Source organism: Podarcis muralis, chromosome 3 (assembly GCF_964188315.1).
Source record: "Podarcis muralis chromosome 3, rPodMur119.hap1.1, whole genome shotgun sequence".
Taxonomy (NCBI): Eukaryota; Metazoa; Chordata; class Lepidosauria; order Squamata; family Lacertidae; genus Podarcis; species Podarcis muralis.
This window is the reverse complement of record NC_135657.1, coordinates 45,514,828-45,529,340: the sequence shown is the minus strand read 5'-3', so window position 1 is coordinate 45,529,340 and position 14,513 is coordinate 45,514,828. Positions and strand designations below refer to the sequence as shown.

Below are 14,513 nucleotides of genomic sequence, written 5' to 3'. Positions count from 1 at the left end.
GGCGCCTCTCCCAGCGACCCGTTTCACCATAAGGATGGGTCTCCAGAACGGATTGTGGTCATGTGTAGAGTTTCCACTGTAACAGTATTAGAAATACAACCACATATATTTATCTTTTGCTACTTCACCTGAATCGGATACAGCCAATGCCACCTTTGAGTTGGGTCACTAATTTTCAGAAGCTGGATAACTCGCACAAACAACTTCGTCTCATGATAGGGCAATACACAGCCAATCAAACTGTCCTGGTTGTACAGATGGATATGAAACCTAACAAACAGACATAACACAACCACATGATGAGACATAGGAGTTTCTGTGTCAAATAAATTTATTTCACAATACCTCCTACCAATCACAGTATTGCCCGTCTAGCATGGGGCAGTGCTTGAGACTGATTTGCAAATTGCAGAACACAAGTTCCAGCCTCACACAATATAAAGTGAAAGTTGATTACACATCTCGACTAAATGCTATAACCTCTGTTCCCTGAATCCCCTGGAATATTGCCCTCTTGGGACAATGCTTGTTGTAACTGTCCCGAAGATGTGGGCAGTTTACTATAAACAAGGTTTAGAGGTGCATGAATGGATTACCTGTGAATCAGCCACTCCAGGCACTTCTGCGCTGGTTTGAGCATGAAGTAAGGAGACAAGTGAATCAGGAACAATGAAATATTTTCATCCAGCTGCTGGTTTACTGCCTTTGTTTGGACACTGCGTTCCAAACCTTTGGACTTTTGACTGAAAAGTGTCGGCTGAAAAATCTCAAAGGAAGGATCAATCCCCATCAGCTCATCTAGCCCAGTGCACCCTAGGAAAGATATTGGAATACTTTCAGTACATCACACAGTTTTACGAACCTGTCCAGTCAGTGACAAATCATTCTATGCAAAGGATCCCTGGCGATGAAGCCACATGGGGCAAATAATGCTTGATCCAGCAAATGCACACATACAGCTAATTCACATTGGCCAGAATCATAAACCGGGTGTTACTTTCTCCACACAGATGCAGTGTAGAGCCATGGAGCAATTTACTGATATCTGCACAGGCTCAAGGTACAAGCAACACAATTGTATTTATTATATTTACATTCTTCTTTATAAGTGAACTTGGTTTCTACTACATTGCATTGTTCTTTTTATCACCCCAGAACCAACTAAATTGCAATCTCTCACAAGATTTATGCAACACAAGTTTCTTGTAGGTTTCTCCTTACACAGTGCAAAAATGGGTAATGATACTGGCTAGAATTAGCAAGGACCGTAAGGCTGTTGCTTATATGGGGGGGGGTGTGCTGGGGATGGGCTTTCACTATTGTGTCAGATATAAAGGTAAAGGGACCCCTGACCATTAGGTCCAGTCGCAGACAACTCTGGGGTTGCAGCGCTCATCTCGCTTTACTGGCCAAGGGAGCCGGCGTACAGCTTCCGGGTCATGTGGCCAGCATGACTAAGCCACTTCTGGCAAACCAGGGCAGTGCATGGAAACGCCATTTACCTTCCCGCCGGAGTGGTACCTATTTATCTACTTGCACTTTGACGTCCTTTCAAACTGCTAGGTTGGCAGGAGTGTCAGATATAACAGGAGTGTAATACAGAATGCCCCTAATTTGTTATTAAACATACAACCTGAATTAAACAGCTATCGAAATAATGTTTATTTTCTTCTCACAACTGCAAGCAATTAACCTTGTTCAGAGTCCACAAATGCATTCACCAGTGGTGAGCATATTCTGTGCTAAGCAGACATATGGTCTTTCACTGAGTCCAAACTGAAAGGTGCATTTCTGATTTCATGCTCTATTTTGGAGAAACGATGCCTGACCCCTGTTTCTGATAACTCCAAAACTTAAGCCAGCATGAGAGACAATATCTTCTTTCTCCGTAAGTGAAGACAGTTAGCAGTAACCACAAATTTTGGCTGGTTGCATAGGCCAGCCAAATTTATTGACCCCTCAGGCATCATACAAGACTGTGTTCTTAAGCCCCTCACTTACCTATTGCAAAAAATGTATCCCTGTCAATATTGGCAGCTTCCTTACAGTCAAACAGTAGTGATGCTACTTCACTTCGAGACAAGAGACTGGGATCATTCTGAGGGAGCGCAAGGCGCTTCAGCTGGTGAGCGAGGGATGTCATTTTTTAACCCTGTGGGGAGGGAAATCAAAGGTTTTAACAGATCTAGGAAGTATTAGATAAACCAAAATCTATCAAAAGAATCTATAGTTTTGTACCAATTTGCCTCCTAGCAAAATCATAAGTAGGTTGCACCAATTTTGGCCGATGCTAAAAGCCACCATGAAATCTACATTAATAGCTAGCTACAGAAGGGCATAGGAGCCTGCTAAACAACAACAACAGTGAAGCAGCATAGGAGTTAAGAACACCTGTCATGAATTGAAGTTGTCAAAATATTCAAACCTTGGCTCAGTCATTAACTCACTGGGTGATTTCAGCAAGACACTAACTCTCCATTTCCGTCACCTCACTCTGTTTCCATATTTGTAATAAAGGCACTTCCAACTTACCTTGCAGCATTATTGCAAATATTACTGAGATAATGGTCAAGGTTAGCTAAACCAGGTACATGGAAATTGTGGCTCTTCTGATGTTTCTTGGACTACAGCATCCATCATCCCTGATCATCAGCCATGCTGGCTACAGCTGATGGCACGAGGCCTCCCAACAAGAGATTCTCTATCCTTATTGCCATGCACATTGCCACTAAGTATGAACTCATACATACATGTTCATCGGTTATACGCACACGAGATTGTCATCACGGGGATATGTGATATAGGAACACAATTACTGTACAATACTTTAAAATGGGGACAGCTTACAAGTCTAGCTTCCTTCCTGAGTGAGGAAACATCACTTGATGGGTAGTCATGCACAAATTGTGTTTGTGAACCTCCCCATCCTGCACTTACAAGGAATCAAGCCCTATTGAACACCACCTTCAGCTCTTAATTCAAGCTAAACAAGCATAGGACCAGGCTATACCTTCCACCACAGTCTGCGGTGTTCACACCTTTCCAGACCTACAACCATCGGCTACGCTCTGTACATGACCTATAAGGTAAAGGACCCCTGGACGGTTAAGTCCAATCAAAGGCGACTGTGGGGTTGCAGCGCTCATCTCGCTTTCAGGCTGAGGGAGCTGGCGTTTGTCCACAGACAGCTTTCTGGGTCATGCGGCCAGCATGACTAAACCACTTCTGGTGCAACAGAACACTGTGACGGAAACCAGAGCACACAGAAACACCATTTATCTTCCCACCGCAGCAGTACCTATTTATCTACTTGCACTGGCGTGCTTTTGAACTGCTAGCTTGGCAGGAGCTGGGACAGAGCAACAGGAGCTCCCCCCATCTCGGTGATTTGAACCACCGACCTTCTGATCAGCAAGCCCAAGAGGCTCAGTGACTTAGACCACAGCGCCACCCATGCCCCTTACATGACCTATAACCACTAAAAGGACACGCTCTCTGTCCATATGTATTGCAACCTTCTCCCCAACCCCTTCTTCCTATGCTATGAAGCCAGAGTTGGGGCTTGAGAAAGATGGACTGCAAAGAAAAAACTGGCCGTGAAAAATGGCAGATACTAAGAGCACAGCAAAATGCAAATGAATGACAAATATTCCATAGTCAATAATGAAAGTGGGCCTGCAGTTAACATAATGAATCAAGACTCAGTCGTAACTCTTCAGCAACTGATCAAATGTTGCAGTGCTGCACGAGCAGCTGAGCCTCGAAAGGCAATAAGAGACCCGGGAAGAAAGGAGCTCAACTCTTCACGGTTTCTGAAGCCGCTGCCTGTTCCGACAGAGCTTCGCGCTGAGAGAAGGCAAGATCTCGAGCGGAAAGGACTAACCTGGGATGCTGCCGGTTCCCACGGTGCTTCTTTTTCTTTTCCCTCCACGTGGGAAGGTCCACCAGGTGTTTCACCTATGACCCGGAAGCGAGAGCGGGGGAAGCGTGCTTCCGCTTCCGTCGTTAGAGGGTAATGGCAAGGGTAACGGAGCCGGCGTCTTTCCCTTCCTCCCACCCGGTCTTTGCTCTCTGCTGCCCCCGCGAGGCGTCCGGCCGCCACGTGGCCGACTGACGCTACTGAGAAGGGAGGAATTAATCAAGGGGATGCGCAATAAATTCAGCTTTGTTTGGGGACTCCGCTTGCTTATTTATTTATTATCCATAGTTAACGTGAAATCTGAAAGACAACATTGGTACAGTATACCGTTTTCATTTGGCAGAGGAACTTTTTTTTGTATGTGTGTGTTTTTGAAACAGCTCATTTGCTTCAGTCGGTAAAACCTATCAGAGTTGCTGGGCTTAGCCCACCACCGTGCTTTGCCTACTGTCATTTTTATTCTTTTTGCTGCCAAAAAAGGGTGGGTTTTTTTTGAGGAAGGGTTAAAAAACTACTTGAGGGGCCGGATTAGGCCCCGGAACAAGGGACTAGCCATCTCTGAACTAGGGAATAAGCTCCACTGAACTGTAGGACATAGTTTAGTAAAAACCCATAGGATTGCAGGATTGCCAGATTAAACTCAAAGAAACGGGAAAACTGCGCAATTTGGTTTTCTCCACTCATAGAGAGAGATCCCCATAACAGCTACTTGCTCTCCTCCTTGCCATGAGCACACATGCAGGTCACTTCATTAGGCAATTATAGAAAATGGCAGTCCTATGCACACTTCTTGCATCCACATCCAATCTCTCGCACTCAGCATGTGCTCCCTAACCAAGTGGAATAAGGGGGGATGGATATGGGAATCAGATGCCTCCCATTTCCCATGTGAACTCATGCATGCTTGAACTGGGGGAGAGAAGGAAAAAGGGCTCTTTACACCTTACGGAGATTCTTCCATCACATTCACTCAACCCACCTAGGGAAGGATTGGATCTTATGTTTGCACAGTACTGCAAGGAAGGAGGCATTATTAAAATACAAATTAAACTTATGTGCCATCTTTCACAGGAAGAATGAGAAGCATTGAATCCCCAGGCAGAGATGTTGGCTTGTATTGCTGCGATGATTTAGAGGGTAATTCACACTGTGCCTCCCACTTGTTTTAACCTTGGGATTACCCCATAAATCATTTTGCATGCTGTGACGCCAACAACACAGCACATCAACACACTTCCTAACAACACATCTATATTATTGTGCATCTTTTTCTGAATAGAACAAGGCTGCCGCCTGATCATTTTAAATGTAATTTACTGTGAAAATGCATGGCTTGTAAATTTAAGAGACAGAGGTGACACATTTTCTGTGTTCCGTGAAGAAATTCTAGATGAAGGGAACGGTGAGCGCTGGATAATAGGAAAAAGTGATAAATGAGAGAGCAGAGATTCCTAGGTGAGGATTTCACCAGAATGAAGCTGTAATGGAAGGCAGGATACTGCAGTGCACAGAAGACAAGGAGACGAGCCCACATCATTCTGCCCACATTAAGTGGTTGTATCATGTGTCCATGAGTGACATTCCAGCATTCTCTGCAACATTGCTAATGATAATGGAAACATAAGAAACTGCCCTGTGCCAAATTTTTTTCCTTTAGTTCATTATGGCCCACTCTGACTGGCAGCAGCTACCATTTCAGGCAGATATCTTTTCTCATTACCAGACGCTTGCTCCTTTTAACTAGAGATAGCACGGATTAAACCTGTATGCAAAGCATGTACTCTGCCACTGAGCTGTGGTTCCTCTCCAAATCCTAGGATACAGAATCCTAGGATCACAGACCACTTCACTGGTGCTCCTAAAAATACTGCTGTGTGTGGTCTGTTCATCACTAGAGAGGGGCAAGTGCTTTTAAGATAGACTAAATGGGATATGCAAAAAGGTTTAACCAGTGCTTCCCCCCCCCAAAAAAATGTTTAGGGGTCCTCTCATTTTCCTACTCACATTGAAATACTGCCCCTCAATGAGGCCAAACTTAGATTCACAAAATGTTTAGGGGTATGTGTACTCCTGCGTCGTCGTCCCCAGAAAAAAGCACTGGGTTTAACAACATATATTCCATGCTATACTACTAGTTAATCCTGAAAGTGTTTTTAACTCTGCTAAGTTCTCCCGCTGGCGAATCTAGGCGCCTGTGGGTCAGATCTGTTTTCTACCTCCACAGATTTCCCCTTCTAGCTGCATCCCAGTGATACAGTGAATATTACTTCAGAGGGGCTCACAGTCCTCAAAGGTCCCTCCTTTGAGCACATGTGGGGCTGCATTGGAAAGTAAGCCCTGAAAATGCTTCAGGATAGAATTCAACATAGTGCAAAGTTCCATTTTCTCCTTGCACAGTGAAACATCCTGCCCCTCTCCTCCTGTCCTGTGTCCCTTAAATATGCTCTAGGGATCCCCCCATCCTCTGAAGCAGATCTAGGGATGACTCAAGGAGGGGAGAAAGTCCCATTGGGTAAGTAGAAGTCTTCTCACTTGGCACCATTATTTAGCTGAATACAGTCCTCAGTGAACAACCTTTGGGATACTATCCTGCATAAATTATTTGAATGTACTGTATTTAAATGAGAGATTGCTATAAACAAAGCCAACAAATGGATTCCAGTTTTGGCCACATGGTCAAACGGTGGTGTAATTTACTGGCATCAACTTCTCAGACTGACTAGGCCCTGATTGGACTCACTAGATCAGGGGTTGGGAACCTATAGTCCTTGGGCCAAACTTGGCACACCACACCTCCTCATTTGGCCTGTGGAGCCGTTTCCCCGAACCACACACACCTGACGACTTATTTATTGTAAGCTGTGGGGCAGGTAGAGATGTGACTGCAGGAAGCAGGCTGGAACTAATAGAATCACAGATTTATAGAGTGGGAAGGGACCCTGAGGGACATCTAAGCCCAGCCAAAGTGCAGATCATTCAGTTCTGCTTGGATGGTTCTGCCGACCTCTCAAAGCAGGTCTGTCAGGATGGGGGAAAGATAAAAGTTCCTCACCCTTGTTTTAGATCCAGATGAGGCCTAACCAGCTTGTTTTCCTAGGGGTAGGGGGACATTTATTTATTTACTTATTTATATTTCATGAAAATTATAGCCATCACTTTACAAAAAGATAAAACTGTAAAATAAGGCAATAACTACAATTACAATACGTTAAAACACACAGGAAGTTAAAATACTGAAGCAGATTGTGATTCATGTCAGCATCATGGTTGGCTTCAAGATTCCTGGCTGCTGTCTTGAGCCAACCCCTCTTCTGGACAAGGATACCAGGGCTGAGGGCGAGAACCCTTTTGTGGCCAGCTGGTGCTTCTGATAAAGATGCCAGGTAAGGGCACAGCATCTTTTGGAACAGGTAGTGTGAAGTCTAGGTGGGGTTGGGCAGGATGGGTTCAGTAGGGATGTCAATGTGATGGAGTCAGCAACTATCCAGTCTGCTAAATTTGTACTGTAGAGATTGAGTCTAAAGCAGTGTTGAAGAGTGTGGCACATATTTCAAAATAGTGAAAGCACTGCGGGGGGGGGGGGGGGAGAGATTTTACTAACTACTGTATATATTTTAGACTTCAGACTGGCACTAGAAATCCAGTTTTTTGGCCCTTTGCTTATTATTCTGGGAATTTCACGAGCTAATGTGAAATAAGAAATGCAGCTGAGTGCACATGACTGTCTAAAAGCCTGTCATAGGTTATTCTAAACCCCAAGTCCTGCCCTCCCTTTCTCTCCCTCTCTGCTCCACACTCCCTCCCCTTGCATTCCCTTTGTAGAACCATTTTTAAAATCCTGGATGTGTCGCACCATTTTTTCCAACCTTATGCCAGCACTATTTGTAGTTTTCCACCTGTCACCGTGTGTATTACATTGTAAGCCTGGATGGTGTTTCTTCAGTTCTAGTGCCTTAACAGACAGGGAGAAAGATTGATTCACAGATCATTTTGGGGTAACCTTTTAAAAATTTAATAAGACTGCCAGAATAAGGCAGCAATGCTAAATGTGCTTGCATGAAAATTAGCTCCATTGAAATGAAAATGATTATTTCAAAGAGTATGTTTACAATTTAGGGTGTTGGTCACCTGTGAATAATTCCCCCACGTGTTTGTTTGTTTTTTGTTTTTTTTTGGTACAAATCACATGTTTATTTCCAAGCTTTTCTATGTAGAAATTAACATTTCAAAATACATTACTGTACTAATTATGGATAAATCTAATTTCATTGTAGAGGCGTGTTGTTTTTTGAACTTCCCATATTTTCCAACTAAGCCTTTTCCTGATACTTAGCATCTGTATTGCTGTGAGTTTGGGGGGTGGGCAGTAGACTGTATGCCTGGATCCGACAAGGATTTGATTGCTGGAATAGCCAGGCAAGTTTCTTTGTAACGGCCTATGTATGAGTCATTAAGGTAACTAAGGAAGTGGTTCTGTGCTAGAAAGCAAATGGGTGGCACCCCTCTCTCAACTGTCTGTTAGAAAGACAAAGGCCAGAGTTGAGGTGTGTGAGCTAGAAGGTAGAATCCAAGGGAAACTGCCTTCCTAAATCCAGCGCTCTTGAGTGGAGAAACCCAGAGGTTCAGAGACTTTATCTCTAAAGCATCCTCTCTCCTCTTGCAACTCTCTCTCCTGAAGATCCTTAGAAAAAGGACAATAGGGCATGGCAGGCCTATCGTCCTTTTTCTAAGATTGAAAGTACACACGTCTATTTTATCCACTTTTTAAGGCGCGGGGTGTGTGTGTGTGTTGTTCAGCCTGTTGAAATCCGGCTTGCGAGCATCTAAGGAGGGACTTGGGAAAAGAGGGGAGGGGGATGGATGTGGGAGGCAGTGCAGAGACACGTGACAAGGGAAGGGGATAAGAGGCAGAATCGGAATCAGCCTTCGGCACGAGCCAGGCTTCCTTTCGGAGAATCACAGCAGCAGTCCAGGGGCAGAAAGAAAGAAAGACAGGAAGAAAGTGAAGGCAAGCTCTTAACCTGCAACCTGAAAACTTCCCTCTCTCACACACCAGCAAGACTTTCCTGCAGAAGAAAGAAAATAAAAGAAGACAGAATTGCCTGCCAGATCAATTTATTTTTGAGAACTTCTTATTAAGAGCCAAGAAACCTCTGCAAGTGTGAAAAGCCATCTGATTCTTAAAACAACATGACAACCCAAATAGACACAAGCATACATTATAACTATGAGTATGAAGAGGACGAGTATATGAACCAAGAGGAAGAATGGGACAGGGACCTGCTCCTGGACCCTGCATGGGAGAAACAGCAAAGAAAGGTCAGGAAAGATTCTTTACTTATTCACTGGATTTACAGTATATCCCATCTTTCTTCCAAGGAACTAAGTGTGGTGATTCTTCCCCTTCCTAATTATATACTCACAACAACCCTGTGAGGTAGGTTAAACTGAGAAATGTAAACTGGTCCCCAGAGACACCAAACGGGTGAAGTTCCATCTTCACTTGTTCAAGGAGCCTGTACACTTTTGTGCATGTTTTGTTCAATGGGTGATGAGGGATAGCTCAGTTGGTAGAGCATGAGACTCTTAATCTCAGGGTTGTGGGTTTGAGCCCCATGTTGGGCAAAATATTCCTGCTTTGCAGGGGGTTGGACTAGATGATCCTTGTAGTCCCTTCCAACTCTACACTTTGATTACCGTATATGATTCTATTCCATTGTGTTGTTTTAAATGGCAGCCGTGAGGAAGGAGTGCTCAGGATTGGCACTGTGGATGGTGCCTGGAGAACAATTTGCTGTGGGAGGGAAGTTACAATTGGTGTCGATAACAGCAAAATCACAAACTTGAGAATGCCTACTGTAGCATTGTTTAAATGAAATGAAATAAAGGGAGGAATTCAATGTCATGCTAAGGTGATCGTTCCACCAGGGCAAGCATTTTGGCTTGCCTGATGGAATGATTCCCCCTGCGTGTGTGCTGTTTGGGGAGGGGTTCGTGGTCCCTCCCTGTCCCCAAGCCAGTTTCAGGGGGCACACAGGAGGAGAAAAGGGGGGAAGTTCTATTGTACAAGCAGAATTCCTTGTGCAGGCTTCCTCTGATGAAACTCATGAGTTGGATGCCAACCAAATAGAACAAAAGAGTCTTATTAAACACAATTACATTTTTAATGTAAAAAGTAGTAGAGTGGTACTTCGGGTTAAGAACTTAATTCATTCTGGACGTCCATTCTTAACCTGAAACTGTTCTTAACCTGAGGTACCACTTTAGCTAATGGGGCTTCCTGCTGCCGCCGTGCGATTTCTGTTCTCATCCTGAAGCAAAGTTCTTAACCCGAGGTACTATTTCTGGGTTAGCAGAGTCTGTAACCTGAAGCGTCTGTAACCCGAGGTACCACTCTACCGGCATTTCCAACCTGGCACCCTTCAAATGCTTTGGGCTACAGCTCCCATTAGCACCTGATGGGAGTTGTAGTCCAAACATTTGGTCAGTGCCATGTTGGGGAAGGTTGATGTAGTGGGGGGTTTTGTGTGTTTGTTTTTAATTTAATTTATATATTTTCTTTCATACAAGGAGATCAAAGCAGAATACATGGTTCTCACCAGCCCCTTTTTATCCTCATAAAAACCCTGTGAGGTAGGTTAGGATGTGAGATAGTGACTGGTCCATAGTCACCCAGTGAACTTCATGGCTGAATTGAAATTTGAACCTGGGTCTTTCAGTCCTAGCCTTGTAATCTATTGCACAACACACTTGACTATAATTTCCCAAGGAAGTTCTCTTGCAAAAACCCCATGGAAATAAATGAAAACATCACAAGAGCAAAGAAGTAGCTCTTGTTTAGCTACCTTTTCATTTTCACTGGATTTCCATGGAATAATTTACTCGTGCATAATTCATCCTTACCCCAATTTTGTTTGAAAATGCTTTCAGCTACAAAAAATACTTTCAGCATTTTTGAACTCATCCGTTGCCTTCCATGGTGTTGACCATTTCCTAACATGAATTTGAGCCAGATTTTATTTTTATTTTTGAAATGTTTCTCTACACCCCTGCTCCCTTCATCAAAACAACAATATAGATAGATAACAAATTGATTCAAAGGTAATACAAAATGCAGTGAAATGCTAGCAAAAGGCTACCACCATCAAAGAAAGAAAAATAATAATTAAAAAGTACTAGGCAGATGCAGGAACTATACACATTAAAATTCCTGAGTAAATAAAAGTCTCTTAACCTGATGCTAAAGGATGGCTAAGCCAGCACTAGGCATATCATTTTAGGGAGGGCATTCCAAAGCCCGGTTCCTACCTGCCCCATTGATCTTTCAAGAGACAATATTTGAATTTACATGCTTCCAGTCAAAGACTAAAAATATCTTAATCTGTATAAGGCTAGCAAGCTGATAGGATATAAAATATTTTCAAAAGCAGTGTGACAAATTTGTTGTGAAATCTATTGGTTCCCTCTTATAGGAATGAGAAATTATTATAATCTGGACTAATCAAGGGTTGGTTCTGATCATACAGTTGATTTGCAACAATAAAACTTCTTAAACAAATGGTCTTCTCACCTGAAACTGAAGGTTGTGTGGCCCCATAAAAGAAAACAAATGGCAAGTTTTTCTGAAACTTTTGCTTCAGACTTTGAATACAAACATTTATTGGCCCACAATAAAGTTTGTCATGCCTAAATAAATTTCCCATTTGTTTCAGTAGTGTAAAGCATGGCTGATTTTCTTTGGATTGCAGACTTATCTACCTGAATTCCCAGCAGAATAATTTACACTTATTTATTATTTTGATTTTCTGAAAATGAAGCAAGGATTTTTTTAAAAAAACACACACAACCTACTTGCGTGATCCAAAAAAAATTCAATAGCATGAAAAGATGCTATTGGCCCAAGGGAACATGTCATTTGCTTTTATAATCCTAACATTTTGTGAAAACATTGTGGTTTTAACACCAATAATTAGACAATATTTCAGGATGCAGTTGAAGAAGCCACCCATTAATTTCAAGGGAACATATTCTAGGTTTGCCATATGTCTGGAATATCCTGGACATACATGGAATACTGTATCCGAAAGCAGTGTCCTGGGAGAAATCAGTTAAATGTCTGGGAAAATTCGGACGTATAGCAACTGATGTCAGCAGTGTCATTTTTGCTGATTTTCCTTTTAAAAAAAAGCTTTAAAATGCCCAATTTCTTTGTGATTTTGCAAAAAAAAAACAAACCCTCAACAACTTTTCTGTCCTGATTTTTTAAATATGGCAACCCTATCTTGGCAAGTCCCACAGATGTGAATGGAGGCTGTGCAGCAGTAGTGCTAGTGGATTGCAACCATTATTACTTTCTATTGTCCTGAACCTTTGAAACAAATGTTAAATGGATGCACATGTCTATAAATAGTATCTGATAGAAGGCATTCTTTTTTCCATGGTTTGGAGATCAGTCTGAACAACATCCTCTCTCAGTAGGATTGATGGATTTGAAAAGTTCTGAGGGTGTCAGACTCTTCTCCATAGTGCTAAAATAAGCTCCACAAAGTACATTCCTGGTGTCCGTATATACGACGAGAAGACTGTAGCTGCCTGGTTGTTGAGCTTTGTTCAAACGAGTAATATAATATTGAACGGGGATCTTCAAGCAAGCCTGGCAGTTGGCTAGCATACATGTTCTATGAGACAATCTTGGAACAGGACAAAAATAAATGCCATTGTTTCTATTGTGGGCTGCACTCTCCAGACTTGCCATTTCAGGATATGCATGGTATGAGATCTGTCAACAGTTGCTGGTTACACATGATGACGTCCTTAGGATTACAATGGACGTGACGCCTAATTATAACTCCATCTCATAGGGTCTCATGGTCTGCAATAATTCAGACCCTGTGGTGGGGAATTCTCAGTTTCAAAGTTTTCTATAAATGTGGTGTTTCTATAAATGTGGTGTGCATGTAGGGCACTGCATAGGGTGTCAGGGGAATGGGTGGGAAACAGAAAGAAACTAAAGTTAAGAATGATGGCAGATTTAATAAAACCGTCCCTGTATATGAAAGACATTGTTTAATGTATAAAACAAGTTAATGAAAATCAGATCAATTAAAGTTAGATTCAGCCACTCTTTAATACAGTGATTTATTTTAATTCATCCATAGGGTTGATTCACACCACCAGCTTATCATGTGTCAGAATATGTTTACTGGGAACTGCAAGTGCAAATCAACACAGCTCCAAATGTGCATTCAGCTGCACTAAAGATGCTAGTGTGGCCACTTAGACATTGCAATTTTATTTTATTTTTTGCAAAGGATGCAGATTTGCACAATATTGCATGTACTAATTTATATGGGTGAAATCCAATAGTGCCTGTATGTGAGTGGGTTGAACTTTTGTTTGCACAACAGGCCTCCTCCGCCTCCTCCCTGCAGCTTGCAACCACCTGCAGAATCTGGTCCAGAGTAGATTCAGTGAGCAGAAGAGGCTGCCAGGGGAAGGAGAGGAAGGGGAAGTTCTAGTGTGCAAGAAGAAGTCTGCCCAAAGGGTGTATCTGCAACTGAGCGGTAGTTTTTCATCCTCTTTTTTTAAGCAGTTCTCTTTTCAAGCAGGCACTCTTGCCCTGGTACATCCACCAGTAAGGGTTTAGGCCGGGTCCCCTTGGTTACAAGATCACTATCCCTTCTGCAAAGCTTCTGTCAGCAGCAGCTGCCTGAATCTGATCCTTTTCCAGGGAATTCCAGTTGTGCTTGCAGTGCTATGGCTTCTGAGCATTGGGAATGTATAGAATAGTCTATTAATAGTTTACAAACACACTGAGAGTTTACGTGTTTGGACCACTTTTTTGCATAAATGGAGCCACAGACTGCTTTCTAGTGCAGGGGTCCCATACTTTTTTAGGCCTTCAAACACATTCGGAAATCTAAAAAAGTGGTGTGGGCATCTCAAAATACAGTGGTACTTCGGGTTACAAATGCTTTGGGTTACAAATGCTTCAGGTTACAGACTCCACTAACCCGGAAGTAGTACCTCGGGTTAAGAACTTTACCTCAGGATGAGAACAGAAATCGCGTGGCGGCAGTGGGAGGCCCCATTAACTAAAGTGGTACCTCAGGTTAAGAACAGTTTCAGGTTAAGAACGGACCTCCAGAATGAATTAAGTTCTTAAGTAGAGGTACCTCTGTACTCATTTCACAGAAGGAAAAGTGACAATGCTTAGAACCCCCAAGCCACAAGCAAAACACCTGCATACACCCCAAAACAGACAGCAAAACAAAGACACTAAAAAACAACCCAGGAAGTTCATGATACTAAATGAAGGGTGAATCTTTGTGACAGATTAAAAATAGAAAGTAGAAATTGGGCACAAACGTTACTAGATTCTGTGTGAAGTGTCCTCATCTGTATACAAGTAGTCTGTTTGCAGATGAGAAAAGAAATCAAGTTTTTTCTTTTATTTTTGCTCTCTAAATTCTAATAAAGCATCACACCTGTGGATTCTGTAGTATGGGGGGGGGGGGACAGAATAAGCAAACCATTCCTGATATGTCAAGTCAATATTGTATTTCATTTTACTTTACTTCTCTGTGGATTGTTT

At 42.7% G+C, this 14,513-nt stretch overlaps 2 protein-coding genes across 2 annotated transcripts in view; one reads left to right on the top strand and one right to left on the bottom strand.

Moving 5' to 3' along the window:
• Positions 1-4,008, bottom strand: part of HEATR1 (HEAT repeat containing 1) — a 36,642-nt gene extending 32,634 nt beyond the window's left edge. Inside the window, exons 1-4 of the mRNA XM_077925772.1 lie at positions 3,884-4,008; positions 2,002-2,152; positions 597-813; positions 129-270 (exon numbers count right to left, since the gene is read on the bottom strand). Coding sequence (XP_077781898.1) covers positions 129-270; positions 597-813; positions 2,002-2,143 — 501 coding nt within the window. The 5' untranslated portion in view covers positions 2,144-2,152; positions 3,884-4,008. The remainder of the gene's footprint in view (positions 1-128; positions 271-596; positions 814-2,001; positions 2,153-3,883) is intronic.
• A 4,842-nt stretch (positions 4,009-8,850) lies between these two features.
• The window catches only part of ACTN2 (actinin alpha 2), a 51,442-nt gene continuing 45,779 nt past the window's right edge, over positions 8,851-14,513 (top strand). Inside the window, exon 1 of the mRNA XM_028724094.2 lies at positions 8,851-9,238. Coding sequence (XP_028579927.2) covers positions 9,110-9,238 — 129 coding nt within the window. The 5' untranslated portion in view covers positions 8,851-9,109. The remainder of the gene's footprint in view (positions 9,239-14,513) is intronic.